At 36.0% G+C, this 23,731-nt stretch overlaps 1 protein-coding gene across 4 annotated transcripts in view; it reads right to left on the reverse strand.

Moving 5' to 3' along the window:
* Positions 1-23,731, reverse strand: part of HACE1 (HECT domain and ankyrin repeat containing E3 ubiquitin protein ligase 1) — a 77,416-nt gene that overhangs the window by 22,790 nt on the left and 30,895 nt on the right. For 3 of the 4 annotated variants that reach the window (XM_075202841.1, XM_075202844.1, XM_075202843.1), the window contains 11 exons: positions 19,463-19,564; positions 18,307-18,413; positions 17,432-17,678; positions 13,340-13,683; positions 11,994-12,062; positions 11,292-11,379; positions 8,425-8,536; positions 8,243-8,340; positions 7,044-7,131; positions 6,745-6,894; positions 5,716-5,912 (listed from right to left, as the gene is read on the reverse strand). In XM_075202841.1, the coding sequence (XP_075058942.1) occupies positions 5,716-5,912; positions 6,745-6,894; positions 7,044-7,131; positions 8,243-8,340; positions 8,425-8,536; positions 11,292-11,379; positions 11,994-12,062; positions 13,340-13,683; positions 17,432-17,678; positions 18,307-18,413; positions 19,463-19,564 (1,602 nt within the window). The remainder of the gene's footprint in view (positions 1-5,715; positions 5,913-6,744; positions 6,895-7,043; positions 7,132-8,242; positions 8,341-8,424; positions 8,537-11,291; positions 11,380-11,993; positions 12,063-13,339; positions 13,684-17,431; positions 17,679-18,306; positions 18,414-19,462; positions 19,565-23,731) is intronic. The other variant, XM_075202842.1, reaches the window with a different exon arrangement.

Below are 23,731 nucleotides of genomic sequence, written 5' to 3' on the forward strand. Positions count from 1 at the left end.
GATAATCTGTATTCTCAGGAACAGTGACTCTGCCAACAAAGCAACTGCCTCCAATGGGTATAGGTGATGGACTTATGAATAATGAGCACATTGATTTAAGGTACAGCCAACACTGAAAATACAAAGAAACAATAAATACATAGTTATACATTTTTAATTGCTATTAAAACTATGCAGAATAATATTGACCAAGTAGAATGGCTGTGATGGGGATTCTATATTTCAAAACTCTAGCCAAACATAAAATTGCAGTGTATGTTCAATAAGCAAAAATGATTTGTTGGCCCATGCACATATTAAATATTTGTCTGCAGTATACCTAGGAATTAATCTAAACAACACTTTGCCTTAAAATCATCAAGACACAAACGTAACGTCCACCTTGTCCACAGAAGTGTTCATTGCTCTCTCAAAAGACAATTATTATTATTAACCATTCTAAATAGATGTAACCCTTATTCATGTGTAATGGCTCCTAGCATGCTAGGTCAAAGATACTCTACCCTGAGAACACCAGTAGATCTGTCATGTTGTCAGTTGGGGCATTTTTCAATGCTCTGTCCACTACTAGGATATCCATCAATTGTGAGGCAATACCTCTTGTTGCAATGCTCCTGGCACCACTAGGTCAGGGCTAATGAGAATGGATGCTGAGATGCTGGTGAAATCAGAATGACTCCATCAAATGAACTCACATGTAACCAAGCATGAGCTTTCTAATAGTTCTAGCCTCTGATAGATTGTGTATACATAGCAGATTTCTTTCAGCTACATTTACAAGCACATAATTAATGTAATAAACTGTTACTTTGCACATACAACAGAGAAAAACAAATCAAATTAGTAAATTACAGTAATGTCAAAAGTAAAAGCAGTATTTGCAATTAATTGAACCTTGACATATAAGGTGTATGATAGCAGATGATAGAACTGAGCCCTAGTCCAGTCAGCAATAAGTGCTGATACACTGGGGTACAGTACACTGAAAGACTGAGAAAACATTTCGTAATCTAGTAAAGCCCAGTTCCAGAAGTTACAGGATATGAGAGGACCAGGGTGTGGTGAAGACCACATGAGGTTGGTGGTGGCAGCGTTATGTGCATTGGGTTTAATGATTCACCTAGACCAATGTTAGAATGCCATAAATTATCGGAAAATCATGCAGTCGTTTATAGCTGTAATTATTTGGACAAGTCTTCAGTTCTCAATCTAATCAAATCTTACTGAGTGAAGAACCAATAACAGCTAAAACTTTCAATACACACTGAGCATTCCTGAAGAATTCTGAGGCCAGACAGGTAAGAAATTCACAAAGAGTAAGGAAATACACAGTTAAATGAACAGGGAACAATCTCTGATGCCTGCCAATAACGAACGTCACCTTCTGCAGCCTGCTACTGCACTTCTTAATTCACTGTCCTGGACATTGTAACTTCTATCTCTGTTTTCACACTATTTACCTGCTTGACTCTCACCATCAAGTTGCTCAACTCCTGCGCTCTCTCCGATCCCTACCCTTTCACGTGCTACTCCTGCTTTCCACAAACTCTCCCACAACTTCACTCCTACTTGTCTCTTCACTGCTCTCCTACCATTAATTGCCCCTCCTACACTATTTTCCCACTGTCTTTGCATTTACTGCTCTTAACTCTACCATTACAGTGTTTTCCCCAGATGCTCCACCCAGCGGTTTTTATTTGCTACCTGGCTCTTGAAGACCAACAGAGTCCTATTTTAATAGAATAAACTATTGTTTATCCTACTGGAACATGCACTATGTGAGCAGTACAGCCAGCAGTGTGTTTTAGACCACTGATCACCCCGCTGTGTCTTAATGCCACCCAGATGGCAAAATGTTCTGGGGAGAACACTGAATTATTGTACTACATTGTCTTTGACATTGTACTGCTCTACCATAACATTGCTGTGCCAAAATATTGATATGCTGTTGTTTTACCACTTTGATTACATTGTCACCATCATACCTCCCTTGCCACCATCCAAGCTTCTATACTACCTATGCCCAGAAACCGCCATTACCCCTGTACTTTTGAAGCCTTTGCCTCATATGAACAATCCAAAGCTCTGTACCACCTAGGACCCTGCACCAACATGGCCCCATTTCTGCCTCTACATCTTGCAGACCTCTGCACCATAGTACACCCCACTATGCATATTGTTCCCATTTCCACCTATTGGCTCTCATTACTCTCTCCCTTTTAAATTTTTTTTTGCAAACTCAATCTCCTTAGGGAATCCAGCCCCGTACTGACCATTCAGTATTATCACAGAGGAACAAACACTGCTACACTATTCCACTAGCTTGCAAAGCCTAGTGCTGGTAATAGTAAAAGTGGGGCAACCTCACACAACACCCCCTCTCCCTCAATCTTGCTAGCACAATAGGGATGTTAAGCTGGTGGGCAAGGGCGCACGCATTTTGTTTCTAAATTTAAATTAGCTTTTTGTTTCTTTGGTTTTACTGCAGTGACGGGATTGCCAGTTTGAATTTAATGCTTTATGTCAACATTGTGACTGTCGACTTTACAACCTCGAAATTTTAGCCCTGTTGACCCAATGAAAATGCTAACTCCTTTTAACTGTATCAAAATTTTGACTGTTGGCATTATCATGTCAACATGTCCATTTTAAACATTCAGACTACATCCCATCAGAGCTATTAAAAAGGTTTCTCAAAACACATTCAAAGAGCAATAAAACTGTTCAAGTCTTACATTTCTGATGTGGAACATACTATGTCAGAGCTACAGTATTATACGGCGAAACTAAAGGCAACATTTGTGAATAAAATCAATGAAAAACAGCTATTCTGAAAACTCTGCAAAGACAAGACAGGTACAGCTTTTAAACAATAGGGTTTTAAATAGTGCAACTTTAGTACTGGCTATATACCACTTGTCTCCAAAGTGATTGATATACATCATCAGCTATTTATATATGTGTACTCTGTAAAGTGCCACTAAGTTTGCAGAGCTGTACAGAAAACACACTCATATCAGTCCAGCCAATTAACCTACCAGAATGTTTTGGGAGTGTGGGAAGAAACTGGAGCACCCAGAGAAAACCCACGCAAACACGGGGCGAACAAACTCCACACAGATAAGGCCATGGTCGGAAATCAAACTCATGACCCCAGTGCTGTGAGGCAGAAATGCTAACCACTGAGCCACCCATACAGAAAGTTTATTGCAGACCGCAGTGAACCATGGCACAGATTTTTTATTTTTTTTTTAAAAAAAAACCAATTAAAATATCCTGAGTTTTTAAGATTTAAATTAATTAGAGATCCGTCAAATGAAAGTATGGATTCTTCACTAAATGCTTTGCCATGGTGCGCAATTATCTGCAATAAACTATGCTCCATCTGTACATAATCAACATTTAATCCTACTGAATAAGATTTGATTGGGTACTGGAGAACACAGGTTGGATGACCTATCACACGCGCACATCAGGAACAGAATTCACAATGCCTTATCCACAGAAAGCGTTGTTTCTCTTTGCTGTGCTCTTCTGTGGAATATGCGTGTTTGGCAGATGTATGCATTTCACAAGGTAAAAAGAAATTGACTGAGCCTCCCTCCAGCAATTGTTAAGAGGTCAGCACTTTTCAGAAAAAGAAGAACATGCAGCAAAGACGTTTACAGTTTGTCCTGTGGAATATTGAACAAGATTTGTTTTCATCAATTGTTTTTATCAGGGATGCAATTGTCTAGTAACAATAATACAGCAAAAATTACATAACTCCCTTACAGTACCAGTAACTATACTACACTAATATATATATATATATATATATATATATATATATATATATATATATATATGTTTATCATACACATACACGCACGTCACTGTTATGAAATAGGCGATTGTGACAGATCTAGTTGTTTAATCAGCAGTCTGTTTGGCAAGCACTCTTTTTGCCTGTAGCTAATGAAAAGCAATGTATTGCGATTCTCGGCATGAATGAAAGGATGTGCCAAAAAGAAAACTAACTTGGTGCGTCTGGCTGCTGAGCAGGAGTCTTTCCCTAACACTTGCAGGAGGAGAATAGAGGAGAAAGTGTAGGTGGCCATTTGGAAACTGCACAGCAAATATGAAGCCCAACAGTATAAATGAACCAACAAAGCAAATGTTGATATGAAAGAAGTAGAAATGTGCTATGGGCTAGGAAAAAAACCTGACAAAACTAAAACTTGCAGCAATGAGAGTAGCTGTAAGAAAGGAAAACAAAATGAATAGAACAATAGACCTGGCATAAGAAAGGAAAGGAAAATGCAAACAGAAAAAAATAAAACTACATAAAAACAAATTGCACTGGCTCCCCTAGCAACCGTGCTAGATGTTATCAACACACATTACATTTCTATCCATTTGTGTTAACATTGCTGATGCTGTCCGGCTTAATAGTTTTTCATAAACAACATTTCAAATCATTACTCTAAATGTCTTTTCTGAATAAGCAATGGCATTACATAGGGCTATCAGGGAAGACGAATGTACCCTCATAGCATTAGCTACTAAATGAAATATCTTTGGTTAGAAAATAAAGGAAACCGTAGAAGGTCATGCGTGTCTATGCTAGAAAGTCATTTACGTGCATAAATTTCCCCGAAAATTCCGTACCCTGAAAATAGAATACTTCAATTCAGCATTATATTGCTTCTCAAGGAAATCCCTACAGTCCCCTCCTCTCCCAAAAATATATCATCCCTGCACATTCTACTTGGCAAAATGACTGTGTGCCTCGTTAAATATTCATTACATTCTTTTCCCAGAAGAACTCTGGCATGACCTGTAACTGGCACAATTTCTTTAATCTGTGTCAGACAACGCAATTATCGCTTTGTCTTAGGAGAAGGCAGTCTAAATTTTCCTTAACATAACCAATGTCTTATATGACACATAATTTATAGGAGTGAATTTCCCAGCATCTGTTCACATGCAAGAAAAATAGCATACAAGCCATAACCTACTCTGTAGCTCTAAATCAATTCAACACTTCAATCATGTACCATTATTCTCTATTTTTTTGCAGACAAAAAGTGGAGACATTTACTGAAACATAAGACTGGTTTCTTACTAGAAGTACATCTGTGTATTTGTCATAGCAAAATGGATGTTCATAATTAAAATTGTGGCAGAGACCTCAATCTAAACATTTTTCTGCACTGACACTGTGACAAATGATGGATAAGAGCATCATGACACAGAATGCATATAATTTCTGTTAAACGCTGCTAATAAATGAAAAACTGTCACAAACTTCAGCCATGATTTGCTGTTGGGATAAAGTGCTGATGATTACATTGAAATATTAATATATGAAAATATTTTCCCCAAACAGCATAAACATTCCAAACATTCTGAATGTCCTCTCTCAAAATCATGCAATACATTAATGTGTAATTTGGTGAAACAAAAGAGCTCACTTTGATAGTCTATTGTGTGTATTGTGAGTTACTTTTAAGCTAAACCAAACCAGCTCCTAAACCACAGTTCTTGTTCAGGGAATTCCAACGAAAGAAACAGTTTAGTGCTGTTAATATTATGATGGATTAGTAATGTCACTGAATAATGGCAGCATAGAGACTGTTCAGTTTCCCACAGATATAAAACCCCAGCAGAGTACAGTAATTTCAGAATAACATCAGAGTGTGAAGCATATCTTTTCATGATCTTATCACTCACCTTGTTCTCTTGTGTAACAAGTATGCTTGCCCCTCCTGGTTTTAAGGGCACTTCTTCCATAGCTCCAAACACATCGGTCTCAACAGAGAAAGTAAGTTCCAATCCCAGGTCACTAATATCATTATCTAAAATCCACTGCAAGTTCTTTGCATATTCTGGGTCAATTGAGGCCACGTCCTGATAATTTACTGGAATACCTGCAGTATTAAAGCATGCAGATTTTAAGGAAGAGAAATTCCTTTCTGTCCAAATTACTTGTAAATGCATTTATTGCATGAGGCTGCCCTCTTGAGCACAATGAGTGTATTGCAGTATATTAACAGAAGGAAAAGTTGTTTCTTTGTTACAATATAACACATTTTAGCATTCACCAAATGTATAAGTGACATGAAATGGGGACAAAATATATGCATACGCTGTATTTAATGCGCATTTCTATACATGGGTAATGCAGCAAGATGTGAATGATAGAAATATCTATTTATATTTGGGTGTCAGGAGACACCTAAAATCTAAATCGGGATATATATATATATATATATATATATATATATATATATATATATATATATATATATATATATAAAATAAATAATCAAAGCAGGTGCCTCATCATGTGGAAAATCTACAGGTGCCCTGTTCACGGGTTATGTATCTGCCTCTGAGTTCACACACACTACTGTGGCGCCTGGACAATTTTGATCAGCTGCTGCGCACATTTGTCTACTTATTTTTCCAGCACACTTCAAGAGCAAACAGTTCTCCTGGTGCTGCTTGGAGCAGAGAGCAGCAGGGTCCCGCAGTGGGTATGTACCCAAAAAACAGAAGAGGTTCTAAGTCAGGATCTATAGCTATATCCATCTGTCTTTAGATAGACAGGTTTTATATGCGATTACTTTATAGAACCAAACATGATCTTCAAAACAATAGAAACAGAACACAAGAATACTAAGTCAGGTAAGTATTAGCACTGATATACAAACAGCCCACTCCAAAACAAAAATGAAGCAAACACATATGACTTCATACCAAGGATGTGCTTGTAAAACGATCTGGTGAAGTAAATGTTGACCAATTGCCTGTGATAAAGTGCAAGCCCCAGAATTTCGCCAGCAAATCTGAAGTAGTTCAGGTGGTCTGGGTTTACTGAAGAGTTACTGTTTGGCTGGAAAGTTGTCCCTAGTAGTACAATGAAAAAAATGTTTTTCTCTAACAACAAAAGACAGCAATAGTAAATATAAAAATGAAGGCAGCAACAATGGCTGCAAGACTATAATGTTTTTTTAGTGTAGTTTAATACAATTGTAAATTGACTTTAGATTACCTACCATCTGCTGATTGTGTGAAAAGGGCATAATCAGGATTGATTATTTCAGAAGACAGTATATCAAACCACTCCCGTACAACTCCTTGTCCCTACAATAAAAATATCCAGTAATTTCCAACATCAATGATTCATCGTAGCAAAAACAATCACATAAATAAATGTTTGTGGCAGGTGCGACCTTGTGGTGTTGCTGTATTTGGACCGCTATTTCTAGGTGGGCAGCAAGGCTTCATTTTGAATTAAATAAAAAATACATAATAGTTTGCATGTAACGTGCAATTTATGAAGAAATTGATATAGACTTCCTTACATACAGCCATTTTATTCGCAGTAATGGTTGTTAATGGTTATTCTGTTTATCATCATCATCAGTTATTTATATAGCACCACTAATTCCGCAGCGCTGTACAGAGAACTCATTCACATCAGTCCCTCCCTGCCCCATTGAAGCTTACAGTCTAAATCCCCTAACATAGACACACACAGAGAGATGGCAAAAGGGCATTTATACATTGAAACAGATGAGAGTGCTGTTTATAGATAGCAAAAATATATTTTTTTCATTTTTTTTAAATATTTAAAAAAAACTTTCATGATACTAGACTTATCTTACATGTACTATAAAATGCCCTTACATTCAATGTTGACCATCTAAATCTAATAACAAATCAAATTATATAAAGACACGTGGATTAAAAGATCACCATTAAATAATTTGCATTTCTTTCAAGGAAATAACTACTGTCCACTGTGAAGTGCCATGTGATTGAATGTTATTACACACGTATTTGCATTCAAATTTTTTTAAGAGACTAAATGGTAGGTAGATGTTATAGCCCATTCAAAGGCTTCCCAATAGGTCTACATTGAGACAGTCTTTAGGTACTTCGCATGCAATGGAAAACCTCCACAGGTGAAGAAATACATCCACATTTACCTACCATGAGGTAGGAAATTTGGTTGTTTTGGACCTGTGGTTGAGATGCCTGTGTAGGTTCCAATATTTGACATTCTTGGACAGGTAGATTAAAAAGGCAAGAGCCTGTTTTCTTCCTTGGGTAGTTTAAGTAGGTTATGAATGTCATAAAAGCTATGCAATCTAAGCTATTGTAATGTACACCCAGTTTTGTAACAGTTTCAAGTCAATTCAGTCTCTGAATTCAACAAAAATTTTACAAAAAATATTTAAAACTGACATACCATGCCTTCTTCCCCATGGAAACGCACAGAAATTCCCTGCTTAAGTTTCTCGCAGTTCGATTTAAACACCACTTCACAGCTACTCCTAAAAATAGAATCTAAATATGTAACAAGGATTAATCACACTCTCTTCAAAATAAAAATGTTTGGTTTCAAAGTTGGTATGAATTAAAACCCAATACCTCTATGAACCAGTAATATGTCACTCTCATTTACAGGCCTATGGACCATATCGGAATCGGGTTGCCCAGCATGTAGGTGTTCATAAAACCATTCACAACGCTCCTTAAAAGGCTGCAATTCAAAAACAAACATTAAGCTCTACAGCTCCAAATTACAGAACATCAATGTACAATCTTTAGTTCAAAGCTACAGGTATTCTTCTAAGAATGTTGTTGAAATAATTATATTCATTTACATTGCATTTTTTAGATTGTTTTTCTGTCTATATTTAGATTAGCTAACGTTACTGGACAAACAGCAAAACAGGCTGCACTTTGCAGTACTGTATGAGAGATATATTAAATGACACCTCTAACATTTGTACACAAAAACACACATATTTTGCATTTAAAACCTTAAATATAACCTTATAATTTGCTTACAGAAATAAAGCAAACTAGCGATTAGGGCCATCTTGTGGAGTTACAGAGCACCTGTCAGCAACTTACAGTTGTGGCACAATTTTTCTAGGTCAATTAGAATTCAAGAGAAAACAGACAATGAATTCATTGGAAATTGGTGAAATTACAGTGGTATAGAGTTCCAAAATGACGACCCGGTTTTAATGAATGCATAGGCTGATGTTTCATGAATATTAGTCCAGTTAACAAAATTGCTGTTTCTACTGTATGTAAGTAACAGGCGCTTTTTAAGTATTTTGAATGCCTTCACATGCTTAGTTTATTTAGGGAGGAATAGAGTAACAAGTTAAAGAACATACAAAATGATGAACATTTCATAGGGAAAAATGACTGCGGTTTCTGAGAGCAGGGTCACTTTAAAACATCAGTGAGCCCAAGGCTAAAATTATGTTGGTGGCAACTATATCCCAAAACATTAAAAAAAAAAAAAGTGTCCCGAGTTCTCAAGTAGACAGATTTGTTTTTCTTTAATGTTTCCAATCCTACACATGATGGGTTCGTCATTTTTTTCTTTTCATATTAAAAGAAAAACAGTTTCCCCTAGCGTCCAAGGCCATTGTAATTATCAATGATGGTGAAACCCTAACAAGGCATACTAAGAAGTGCAGCAAGTAACTATGGTGCAGCAAAGATAATTGGAAATGCCAGGAAAAAGTGTGCAAGGTGATGATGATGATTAATAGTGTTGGCTACCGATCACCAAGCTTGTAATTACAAAAGGTGGTGCCTCCCCGATACATAGAAAGAGCACTCAAATATTTAACATTACATAGTGAATGCTACCCAGCGGCAGTGACACGAAGTAAGTGGTCAGGAGGTTCCAACCAGAGTAACCAGCAAACAAGTGCAGCAGCAGTTACAGACACTAGGGGGTAAATGTATCAATATGCGGGTTCTTCAACACCCCGCGTGTTCAGCCTCTTCCGCAATTAAATTTCAAGCGGCGCTGCATTGTAAAGGGAAGTTAACCCTTTACAATGCAGCGCCGCTTGAAATTTAATTGCGGAAGAGGCTGAACACGCGGGTGTTGAAGAACCCGCATATTGATACATTTACCCCCAGGTGTCTGAACGAGCCAAGTGGTAGCAGAAACTATTCTCCTAACATTATATTGTACTAATGTAAGCTCATGTTCTAACAGCTCCTTTCCACAAACTGCAACACAACCAAAAGGTATTTTGAATGTGTGCGCAAACTACTATTACTACTTTATACAGACAAGCATTTCATACCATAGGAACAAATGACAAAACAGATATTGTATGAGCCCTAACATGCAGAGCAACTGTTCTTGACTGTATGTAGAATGCTACATGTACATAGTTTGGAAGACTATACAATCTAATATGTTATCATGTATGCATGTTTTATCTAACAATTACATTGTCTGAATTTTTTTGTGGAGGACAGGAAACTTGTAAACAGGAATGGGTCTTAACACACACTTGAGCAAAGATTATAATGGATGGTAAGTGAAACTTGTACTACAAATGGGATGATATCAAGAGGTCTTAATATGTTGACACATTAGTGCAATTTTGGTTTGTCAATTTGACCAACATCTATACCACGTGTGGGTTACAACATGATTGCTACACACAACCACAATTCAATACCATTTTATCAGGTATGGATATAAAATAGGTTGAACAATGACCACGTGTGTGAAGTCACTGCGATCCAGTTGTTTATTATGACATCTGATCAACTGGACCAGTGTAATTAGGCCAGCCATGTGTGACAAGAGTTGGTCAGTAATTGCATAAGCAGTTATGTCAAATGGCTGGATCACTATAAGTATGGACACTGTTACAAAGCAAAAAAAGAAGGATGCTATAACCATTATGATGGAACACTTTGATTATTTATTTGATAGTCAATACATTATCTTGATTAATGTCTTTAGTTAACTAAATTAGCTGTCATGTTGAGCCTTAACCTTGATTTTTCCAAATAAACATCACGAGAAAATACATGACAGCAGAAAAGAGGGAATATTTAACCATTTAAGTGCTGTGTACAAATGGCATTCAACCACCAGGCATTTGCAAATGTGTGTAACGAAGGACTCTGCATTTGTTTGTACAAGTAGAATAGCAGCTTTGCTACTGGTTAACAGCAGTGTGCTGGGTGATTTCCCTCTGTACTTGCTCCATTCACCAGGGACTGTAAGTAGACATGAAAGTAGCATGCCGCCAGCCTAAGAGGCACGTGACTATATCACTGTATAAAACTAGCAATATAGCAAATCAGGACGACACAACCAGAAGTACTTTCATTAAAGTGCACAAATTGTTTTTTAGGATTGTTATTCTCACTCATGAATGCTATATTCATTTTTACACAAAGTACACATCACATCTACTAGAACAATTTGGTATCAGCAGTGGAATTTGTGGAATCACCTGAGCTTTAATTATGTGCATAAATCTTGACATAAGTTCAGGACACTCCAAAAGAAAGTGAAAGTGATCAAATATGATTTTGGGATTTCTGAAAACAAAAACAGAAAATACAGTATTTTAGAGAACATTGTATATGTGGACCAAACTGCATTTTTACAACAAATAAATGAAAAATGATGGATGTATTATTAGAGGTAAGTTAGCATGGAATGCCAATTTTTAAAAATACATATTCTATAATCCCCAAGACATACACTTAAAGGAAGAATAAACCGCAAAATGTATTTTTTTGCATATGTGATATTATTGATCCTTATCATGACTTTCCACTGAACCTTTGTTTAAAAGTTAAACTGATCTATTCTCAAATAATAAAAAAAAAATATTTGCTATGACCGTACTGGCAACTTCCCTCAGTATGAATTTAACGATCTGCAAGCTGTATACAGTATGTTACTTAGGAGACTAGAAAGCTAATAGAACTCTGGCTTGGTCTCCTCTGGAGTGGTGCATGAAAGAACAGCACAAACCTCCTGAACAATGTTGCTTTTTATGAAAACAAGGAAAGACAGCAGGCTGTACAGATCTAGCTAAGTAAAAACAAATGTATTTGAAGTATAATAATCATCTCAGTAATATACAGGCTTTGCAAAATAGAATAGAACAAAAGTGGCTTCACAATACACTGTAGATTAAACTTACCTTGTAACAAAACATTTTAGAACTTCGTCATGTTTACAGACAAATTCAATAAAGCGTGGAGAAGTCATTCTACAAAAAGAAAGTTACAATAAATATTACAGAAACTGTCAGGGAGGTTCATGATGTGCACAGAGTCTGGGGCAGCTGGAAATATACAAAAAGCTAGGGGCAGGTAGAATGTAGTGAAGGTAGAACTTAATTGGATAATTGCCTCAACCATCCAATTAGAGGTCCTTTTCCCTCACAGCCCAATCATCCCTCGCTCTTAAACTGTTTTTAGCCATTCCTGTTCTCCAAGCAATCCTCAAGGGCCTAACTATATACAGCGTTGCCTAACTGTGATTATATAAGGCATCAGTGCACTCTATACTGAAACAACTTCAATCTAACTTCTGCATGGAGGGAATAGAGGTGTCTAAATGTGGGTAACTATCTCGAACAGTAACTGGTCCAATAGTCATTATATTGTGGTAACATTGAAACCATGGAACCAAGCTGCTCAATGTAATCTATGTATTTACATGCCATGCTACTTCCTTTTAGTTCACATTGCATTCGGTTTGTAATACAAACAGAAATATCATATGGATGAGTTCTAAGGAGAATCACAAACCACAATCATGCTATCCCTCGAAAACACATTATTTAATTTTACAGAGTTTAATGCACAGCTCCTGGTCTCTGGCCATGCCTCCAAGTGTGAATTCTCCAACTGTTAACTAGGAAGCGGCAAAGCATTGTCCCAGACTGGCTTCCGTGTCGTAAAATATAGAAACCCTGGTCAATTGATTTCAAAGAATAAAAAAAACCAAAAAAAAACAAACATAAACATATAAGTTGTTCCAGGTTTATCATATAGCACAATAATAAACCTGCTTTAATAACTAATGTCCAAAGAGCAAATAAAGTTACTTTTGATGAGCAGAAAATGATTTCACAAATAGTATTTTTCAATCTGATTTTAGAACACTAAAAAATGACAAAGGGATAATAGGGAGGCAACAAGACAAAGTTTTAAAACACCAACCAGTACAACAGAAACAAACAGAATTCCTTTAAAAACTATATATTTTTAAGTTTTGAAAGAAACTATAACAAAAACAAATTGGATGTAAAAACTGTTTCATACAGAGGACTTTGACACTACAATTATCCTGCATCAGTGTAACAGGATATTCACATCACTACTATTGGGGACCCTGCTCCTTTCACTATATAACTTTCAGCCTGTAACCACTCTAATGACATTTTTAACTAACAAACAGGGTACACACAGACAAGCAGGATATGAATATTGACTAGGATTTGGCCATCTTATTACTGTTAATCTAAACAAAAAAAATTACCCCAGAGGCATCTGGCAAGAACAGCACATATAGAAGGCTTGAATGACAGCACTGAGTCTATTTGCGGTCACTGAGATAACATCCTGACCATCTGCAACAGCTTCCTGAGCCCCAGCAGTTTCATAACTCTTAAAGTCCTCTGTGCTTAGTGATACTGAAAGATGTTCCAAGCTACCATTCTCTCCGATGCCTGATTGATGAGCTAGAGAAATATCTTGTTGATCCAGTGGTGTTTGCTTCAGCAAAATGCAAGTGATGTCAGTGGAGTCTCTCTTGCTTTTAGTCAGTTCAGTAGCTATGAGAACTAACCATTCATCTAATGAATGCCAAAGTAATTCTAAAGGCTGCAATGAAAAAAAACAAACAAAAAAGCGTAAAAGCAAATAACAGCAAAGCATTACATTACTGGAAAACAGGTTTGAGCACTTAAAACTAAAATTGCTTTTTGAAATAGTTATTTTAATGGCAAAGAGATTAAGATATAGAAAGTTTATAAAAATAAAAAAAACATAAGGAAGATTGCACAACCCTTTTCATTTTTCTATAGTTTCAACTATTAATGTTTCCATTTTGGACAACTCCCTCTTTAAACATACATATCTCAAACATATAGTATGTAGGAGCAGTCTCGTCCACCAAAAACAGTTTCAGTAAAGTGCTGCACATTATGTAGGTGTAATATAAATAAAACTATAGTAATATTAATATATTGGAGGTGGGGGGCTAAGGCACAATTAGACTTCCACTTCAGAGTGAAGAGTTCCTTACTACATGCAGTTACTCATTAAAAGCAGCTGCCAATCGGATAGCTAGCTGGAGGAAATTTCATTAAGAACAAATTAATATAAATTCATTTTGGAACAGTCTTTTTTATCAGTAATGCAGAGGACAAATGGCAAGGGTCAAAAGAAGAATAGTTAACCATCCAGCAGGACAGTACAGAAATACATCACTGGAATATTAAAAATACAAAATAATTAAAATAATTTCAGATCCTACTGTTAAAGCAATTGGCAAGACAAGTCTTCCCCCACATACTGAGGAGCACCTGTCACCAAGAAAAGATATGTTCTCATTTATTTAGTTTATTAAAAGATACTACGCCGTATGGGTGCCATTTGTTCCAGGAATGCTTACTTTCTTAGTAAGCTACTTTATATTGTGAGCCCTAATGAACACAGGACCTTACAACTTTGTTTCATCATCAAATATTTAGTTTCAGCATTTTGTACAGAACTGTGGTATATTCAGGTACTATATAAGGCTGGTATTTCATGCAAAACAGTGGTTCACCTTTGCAAATGAAAGGTTGAAATGATTCTCAACCTAGCATTGAACAAAATAACATGCTAAGTTATCTGGATATGATAAAAAAAATATATTACAACAGTTTATTTTTGTGTAGACACAATCATGTAGCAAAATCCATACTCTTATATCTTGCATTTAGTAGTATTATTTAGGAATGAAAAACACTCAGGCCTTAGTACATCCAGTTACTTATATCACATAAAAGCAATAAATGAATATAATTGTTCTTACTTTCCCTTTCATTAAGACAATGGTTGGTATTTGTATGCATCTCTCACTTAGAATATCTAATTGCAAGGATTTTCTGTGTACCATATTTGTATCTTTTAGAATATCGCTAAACCGGATATGATGTCACTATGTTCAAAACCGGAAGTGACATAGCGCTGTTATAGTTAGAAATTTTTTTATTTATTTTTTTCCTCTTTTTTTTTTTTTTCTTTTCTTGTTTTAATGAAAGGGAAAGTAAGAACAATTATATTCATTTATTGCTTTTATGTGATATAAGTAACTGGATTTGGAATTGCTGATATATGGAAATTATGATGTTTCACCAAACTAATTGAAAGAATGCCCTTATTGGAGGGTTTGAATATAAATAGCCTATAGGAAAGATCAGTTAACTATGCACCTTGAAAAAGACCAGTTCAGGTCGAAACATGTTGGAGCTTGTTTATTGCTGATTTTAATATCTCTTACACTGAATGGATGTTTATGTTTTGGTGTACTCTGCATGGGAACCAGTTTGGAAACTTTGTGGAACCTTTACCAACTGCCTGAATATTTCATCTATCTGGTATGAGTAGATATACTTTGTTTTTATACTATATATCTCTGTGATTATATGAATACATTTTTATCCAAGCAATATCACACTAGAGATATTTTATTTATTTTTTTATGCTGGTGAAACATCTAAAATTCGTGTTAATGGAAATATCCCATGGATGGAGACTATATGAAAAGAAAAGACAAGTTATCTTTTGATGAGCCCATATTTCATCTGACTCTTGTGAGTACCCCACCATAGGGGGTGTCTACATATAAGAGAAGATCTTCTGTGTCTATTGAACTATTTATTTATTTTTTATTTTTTATTTTTTGTTATATATATTAATTGGACTGTATTACACTATATTGTCCTTTTTTTCTCTGTTCCATGATCACATGAATACTTGTGAGAAATAAGAATCGGAGGGTGGTCATCACCAAATTTAAGTATTATCTTTATTATTTATTTAGAAAGAATATTTATAAGCGCCTGTAGGTCTTCATATTATTGTAATTTGTCTATGAATTGTTGGGAAGTTGTTTGTGTATATTCCCTTTGAATTCCAACGGGCGGCTGTTAAAAGTGAAGCGCTATTTGGATTTCACATTCCGTTTTTATATGGTTTTATATTACTCTCTGGTACACCTTCATCTATTGATTTGTATTATCTGATGAACTGAATTTTTATACACCTTTTGCACATTTCTGTCCTCTGATGACAATGAATTGTAGCTGTGATACAGCAGCCTAGCAAGTGTGTACGAGTTGCACATGAACTTTTCTATTCCACCCTGTTTTTAGAGTGGAATCCTGTGCATTCATGTTTTGATATGACTGGTTACTCTGTCTTACATTTGGATTAAGACTGGATGAATTGTATATCTTGTTGAATACCAACCCAGAGATTTGAACTGAATCCATATGCTTATTTATTATTTACCCACCTTGTTCAGTAATATCTGCTAACATCACCATTGCGCCTTCATTCTGTTGTACCTATGCTATATATATATATATATATATATATATATATATATATATATACATACACACACACACACATACATATACACACACACACACACACACACACACATGTACACATATATACAAACACAACTATACATACATACTCTAAAATTTGTATCTCCATCCTTATAACAAAATAATTGTTCCCATCATTATTCCCATCAGTAGCTGCTTCATCCTGATCAGTTCTTTAGAAAGACTTATATTCTGATGACAAACTAATGGACACTGATAGGAGAATCCAACCAGTTGTCTGTCTACGTAACAAAAGTTGATGAACATGAGAAATAAAATAAGGAGACATATGTGCTGTAGGTCTTTCAGCTATATTTTAAAACATAAAAATGGACACTAGGAATTTTCCCCCCACTGTAAGCTAATTTGTGATCTTTTCATAACAAAAAAAACTTTACTAAAAAGAAGAAAGAAAAAAAAAGTGATTTTTCAGGTTGCCAGTATAGCAGGAAGTTACTACTAGTGTCACTTAACAAAAGAGAAAATTATTGGGTTTTAAGTAACTCGTGCAAGTATGCAGCACAAAATGTACGAGTAATTGCAGTAGCAACACGGCTGCTGGTTGTTTATCTTTTGGGTTTTTTAATCACAGAGTTAGGGACAAGAATAGTCAAATGTTACTTTCTTGAACTATAAAAGTTTAGTTGTTCATCTTTAATTGTTAAGTAAATAAACAGACTCAATAATACATTTTTGAAAAGCTTTAAAAATATAAAAAACAGGGAACATGTTCCACAAATATGCTTTAAAAGAGGATACCTTATCATAATAGTATTGAGTCAGGAAGAAAAAAGTGTTACACAAAGTGGGATGAAAATGTAAACTCAGAAGGGAAAGTGTATGAGAAAAAAAGAAATAGAATGTAAAAAGAAAAAAAAAAGCAAACCAAAATGGCATTTTGATTGACTGACAGACAAAAGGGAACTGAACTAAAATCAGACATGCATGATATTAACCAAACTTACGTCCTGTTGAGAAGAGGTCTGATAAATGAGTGCATGCTTTGTCACATTCATCTCTTTTACGTCTATCTTCCTAAAAACGTCATATACTTTTCTGACCTTGAACACCTGGCTTCTTGGCGTTTTGTTTCCGTTGTAGCCCATGTCATTTCCATTACTGGGAGATGAAGGGCCTAGGCGAAAAACATGGCAAAATATCCGTACAATCCGCAGCAGACTCTTCATTTGAATTTCATAACTACTGGAGAGACTACAGATGGAAACAGATTTACGTCAATTTCTACTGCGCTTTAATACAACAGCCAAGACCAAATACATCATCAAATGGCTGTTGTTGCATTTAGAAACGTACAATGGATAGAGATAATGCATAACTAAACCATTAGAAATAAGTTTACTTTAAACATAAAGCATAAAAAAGGTACACAGTATTCCTAAAAAGATGTTTAATCTGTAAACAAACATCTAGGGATTTTTACACCTGAAAGATCATATCTCAAAATAATGTTCTTCAAAACACAATTTTTTTTGTTTTTACTTTTTCAATTTTGACATTATGTATCACTGGGGACTTCAAAATTACTGGAAAGGACTCAACATGACGTGGCCAACCCATGACAAGGGACCAGCACAAAAGGCTGCCCTTCGAAAAAAATGAAACATGGAAAAAGATATATATATATATATATATATATATATATATATATATATATATATATATATATATATATATGCAATTATAGTATATACACTAAAAGCTCAGATAGTGTAAGCAATTATTATGTTGCTTTGAGATGTTTACAATTTACCCGATTATAAAGCAAACAGAGTATGCTGACGGTACACAAATAACTGGTAGTAATGTTAATAATAATTACCTTAACAGTTTGTGGCCATTTGTTGTAGCAACTTCAGCAAGGCTTGTAAGTATATTAAGGTAATGGCTTTCATTTAACTGCGACAAATGTTCAAGGACCTGACGCAACTATGTACAAAAAGTTGTAAAGACTTAGTGCACTGACATTGACAGCTTCTCTGAATTATGTAACTTTCCAAGACTAAGAGTAGACAAAAGCTTCTGGTATTGAAGCAATAATCAATCTACTATAATGGACACCTTTGTGTTCCTACTAAGTACTTTAAATCATTGCAAAGAAGCCTTAATGAATGTTGAGAAAGATTTCATCAAATAATTTGTACATAACACATTGATCCTTGTCTGAAATTAATTCATGCAGTGAATGCCAAACGGTCATGAACTAAAGGGGTAAATTTAAGCATTGCAAAGATCAATAGACATATTTGGGGATATTTAAGAACTGTTCTACAGGTAACTGGTGGCTATAGGTAACACCATGCTTTCTACATAATCAAAATGTGTGCTAATATTCTCTAATCTGTAATAGAAAAATGACAGGCAACAACTCCTTTTCTAGGTTTATCTTATCACAAATGTACTTTATTAAAAGGGGCTTTCCGCCTTAAGGTGTTGTTTATTTGTTTATTGGTTTCTACAATGCTATAGTGTTTTCCTGCTCTATTTTTCACAAAAGTCTATATAGAGGTATTAGTTTATTTGTCCTTGAATAATAATTCTCTGTGATTATGATGGTACTCAATGTACAGAGCAGAATCATGCTGTGCTGTATACAAGAGGAATGCAAATATACAACTCAACTTAGCAGATATAAACACATAAAGAAGGCGCAAACCAAAGCAATGCATTTAGTAAAAGATTCAGGGGGCAACAATAATCCCAAAAATTGCCTGGATGTGGAAAACAAATCATTTGTCCACCTCAACTAAGCTAAGGTATCTCAGGTTCATCATAGGAACCTCATTAAAATAAGCGTTGTCCCAAAATAATTTAATAAAAAAATTATAAAAAGAGATTTTTGTAACATAAATACATTTCAAACAGTAAGCTTTAGTAACATTTTAAGTGAATATAAGAACAAATGTATTTTCACTTAAAATATGCAACTATAATTTGGGGAGGGCAAAATTACCAATATATACAAAAATCAGTATTACCATGTTCTCCCGAAGTTCTTCATTCTGAGTCATCTGGACTAAAGTCTGGAAAAGTCTGGGATGATGCTGTATAAGGACATCACAGGTTTCACCATATCCACCCTAAAAGGTAAAATACATTAAAATGTTATTATGTATGTATTCCAGTGTTAAAATATGGCTTAAGCCACTACCAATAATTAATTTAGGTGAATCTCTAAATACATCTAATTAAGCAGGAAACAATTGAAATGATGAAGCTAGAATAACAATACTCTGTGTTGATTATGAATCATGCTAACAGATATTTTCCAAGGAAACAAAACAACTCTGTCCATAATCCAGTATATTATTTCCTTGGTTAGTATACAGGATACATTACATGTAATTGTTCCAGTGATTAGTAAGAATTTAAAAAAAAAAAGAAAAAAAGGTTGAAAAATACAGTGTGTGCTATTTACTAGGCTCCTTCTTAAAAGCATGTATTAATTCATGGATTACGTTTATTTGCAAACTGATTTGCATAAAATAATCTTAAATTGAACAAATATGCATAAATTACATGTACTGGCTATGGAAATGCTACACATTTTATTGACGCATATTTAGTATCATAGAATGAATACAACACATGATAGTTATAAGTGTTTCTTGGATCTTGCAGAAAATGGAGACGTGCTCCTACACATCCATGCAGCTACCCCTGGCTTGTTGTACACAGTATTTAAACTTTAATAGTATCAGGTTGCCTCTAACAGAGGTAAGGCCAGGGATATGCAAGGGAGACTGATCAGGTCTCTTTTGTATTCAAGCGCTACCAGTTTCAATATCATCTATAAGAACTGGAAAACTAAGAACACATCAATTTTAAAACAAAAGTGGAAAAAATGTCTACCTTCATTACTGGTGTTAAAGTGTAATTTTTAATACATCAATATGATTGTATCTTTAATCGCAAGTTCAATATATTTCATTATGACGCTATATTGGTCTTTAAAAAGGAAGATAAATTAATTCCCGACCTGCGACTGGGTCTTTGGATCTCCCGAGGAGTCACTAAAGTTTCAGACCTCTTTGAGCAGGGTATCTTGGTCCCGTTTTCCTCTCTCCAGGAGCGCTACCAAATCCCTACTTTAGACTTCTACAAATACCTTTGGGTATGTCATTGGATCCAGTCACAGCAATCCTGCCCATATCCGCCAAGCCCCCCCCGCTGCCGCTTGTGGAGCAGTTGATACACTCACATTCCCATGAGGGGATATCCGCTGGTACCAATGTCTCTTGTTTGTCATCCCTTACATAAGCGATCTGCTGACAAAAGCAAACTTCCCTGCCTTGCTTCGGCTCATATTCTGGAGACAGTCCAGACTTTAGAAGCTTAGGGGGGTATTTAATTGTCGGCGGAAACGCCTAAAATCTCGCGGGCCGGGCATGATTACCATTATTACGGTAATAGTGCGCGGAAAAACCTACTACGGTAATTTTCTCGCTGGATTTCAGCTCGCAGCTCCCTGAGCCGCGAGCTGAAATCCAGCTACCTACTACCGTAATAATGGTAGTAGTTTTTACGTGGCGGGATTTCGGAATACCCCCCTTACAGTTGAAATCCAACATGACACTGTTTTATCTTCTACTGTATAGCGTTAAAATTAATCTATAATTAATTTCACTCTATCAAAATCCCCCAACCGTTAATTTCAAAATTCCAAATCAGCACTTCGACCACTGGTTTAAATTCCATTACATACACAGGCTGAGAAAGACTAAGGCCAATTTAATAGCAGCCATCTAACTTACTAGTATGTTTTTGTAGGGTCGGAGCACTCAGAGAAAACCCATGCATACACGGGGAGAACGTACATACTCCACACAGATAATATCATAAGAATAAGATACAGTATTAAGTAAAAGGTTTAGAGTTTGGAAAATGTCACTATAAAATATGGTGTTAAATCCTTATTAATTTAAGACTAAATATGACTTCACTAATTGCAATATTTCTATTTAAGATTTACTCGCTTTAGTTGACCAAAGAAGACAGATGTCAACATTGCCTAAGGGACGAAAACAAAAGACGCTACTCCATCCGCCCAGAGAAACAGAGCTTATTGCAAATTATAGTTAACTTCTTTTTGGAATTGTTGTATAACTTTGTAATAATTTATGTATATGTGTGAACTGATCCCATTGTTCAAATAGTATAAAAAATCCACTCTTGCTGCTAAGGTCAAAGATTTCATTCCTGAAATCTCCAAGCTATTTAGAGATTTGGTTGCACTACATAACTCAATCTTAAACTAATGTTTAATTAAATAAATGTATTTATTTTCCCTTTAAGTAACTGGACCAGACAATTAATTATTTTTTACTTTAAAACTAGATACTAGCCTGGGGACTTATATTCAATCATTTGGTAATCACATACTCATAATATTGGACTAAATTTAAGGACGATTTCTGTGTTTGAATGCACTGTGCCAGGTAACCATGGGCAGAACTGGAAATTGCATATTTCTTTATATATGTCAGTTTTTCCCTATATACCACAATTGATTGAAAAATTTAGTTTTTATATTTACTTTAAATCCTTTTTCTCTGAAACCATGGGGTTATATAGAGTGCTCTGACAGGATCTCAGGCACTTTAAAAAGAACAAGATTCTCTCCCATCTATACCCCCCATTGGCTGCTTTAGGAATCCAGCATTTATTTTTTTAGCAAAATTCCAAAAGGACAGAACAAGGAGAACAAAACAAAAGGGAGATGAAAGAAAAACGTTTTTCAACAAGAACCAGAATACTAACAAGAATAGCAGTTAAAAAACAGAGAACAAGAACACACAGCATAAAGAAAGATTGTCCAGTTTCCCACTTTCTCATTCATTAATAGAGGACAATGAAACACTGGGAACATCCCAAAAATGTCCCCAAGGGCAGCAGCAGTTGCAGTGCATAGAACCATACATCCAAAACTGGCATTACTGAATCAATAGAACCTTGTGAAAATTAGCACCAAAGACCAGCACAGTGGCTCAGTTGAGACCCCAAGCTGCCCAAAAGGCACACACTGCTCTAGTGAAATGTGCCTCCACATTTTTATGGACAGGTTGTCATGCCCAATTGAAAGCCTTGTGAAGTACCGAATCAATTACCTATTTAGATGCTGGCCCACCTCTCTTGTGACAATCGCAAAGAACAAACATGCCATCCTTCCTGGGCGATTCCCAGGTCCTATGGACATAGGTCCACAATGCCCTAACAATGTCCAAAGAGTCCTCTTTCTCTAGAGACATATACTGGTCTAAGGCCAAAATCTCAATGTTCTGATTTATATGGAACTCGAAGACACCTTGGGCTGAAAGGAAGGTTTAGGCCCAAGCACAATCCTGGAATCCTCATGGAAGATGAAAAATGGTGACCTACAAGACAGAGCTCCTAGCTGTGGAGATATCCAAATGAAAGACAGTGTTCCAGATAATGAACTTTAAAGCCACCAAATCCGTAAGTTCACTTGCATGACTTTCTAAAAGAAGACCTGTACTGCAGGTAAAAGAGACTGTTTTCTCTGAAAAGTAAACAGGGGGACCTGATCTTCAAAGACCTGAGTTGTAAACCCCCTTCAAGACCATCATGCAGGAATAGCTTTGCTCCATATATGGAGATCTTACAAACTCTTCAGTCATTTTTGTCTGAAACAGGCTTCTGAGCTTTGTGGATAGTCAGAACCACATGGTCAGAAAAACCTTTATCCCTCTGTCCCATGTTACCAGAATCATCTGAATGCCCTCTCTTTTTAACCTTTTGGCCATCAGCAGAAGTCTACCTACCAGAGGGAATAAGTAGATCAGGTGGAAATTCCAAGGAAACCACATGGCATCTACTAGAAGTGCATGTGGATCCATTGCCCAGGAGCAGAAGATGCCGACACCTGGTTGCCGCCACTGTCCATCATCTTCTGAAAAAATTCAGGATGAAGGCACCATTGCCCAGATGAAATGTTTGTCTGCTGAGAAAGTCTGCTTCCATTGCAATAGGCGTAATATTTTGTTCCACACATCAAATAATCTTGCTGGCTACTCTCATGGCCAAGGCACACTTGATGCCCCCCTTGTGATTTAGTTAAGCCACTGTTCTGACTGGATCTTGATGGTTCTCCCTCACAAGAAATGGAACCTTCTGACTAGAGCATTGAGAACCGCCGTGAGTTTCAGCACGCTTATCGGGAGTTTTGGTCCTTCCGGAGTCCAAAGACCCTGGAACCGATGCTGAAGCACAATGGTACCACATCATCA

This window comes from Mixophyes fleayi, chromosome 3 (assembly GCF_038048845.1).
Source record: "Mixophyes fleayi isolate aMixFle1 chromosome 3, aMixFle1.hap1, whole genome shotgun sequence".
NCBI classification, from domain to species: domain Eukaryota; kingdom Metazoa; phylum Chordata; class Amphibia; order Anura; family Limnodynastidae; genus Mixophyes; species Mixophyes fleayi.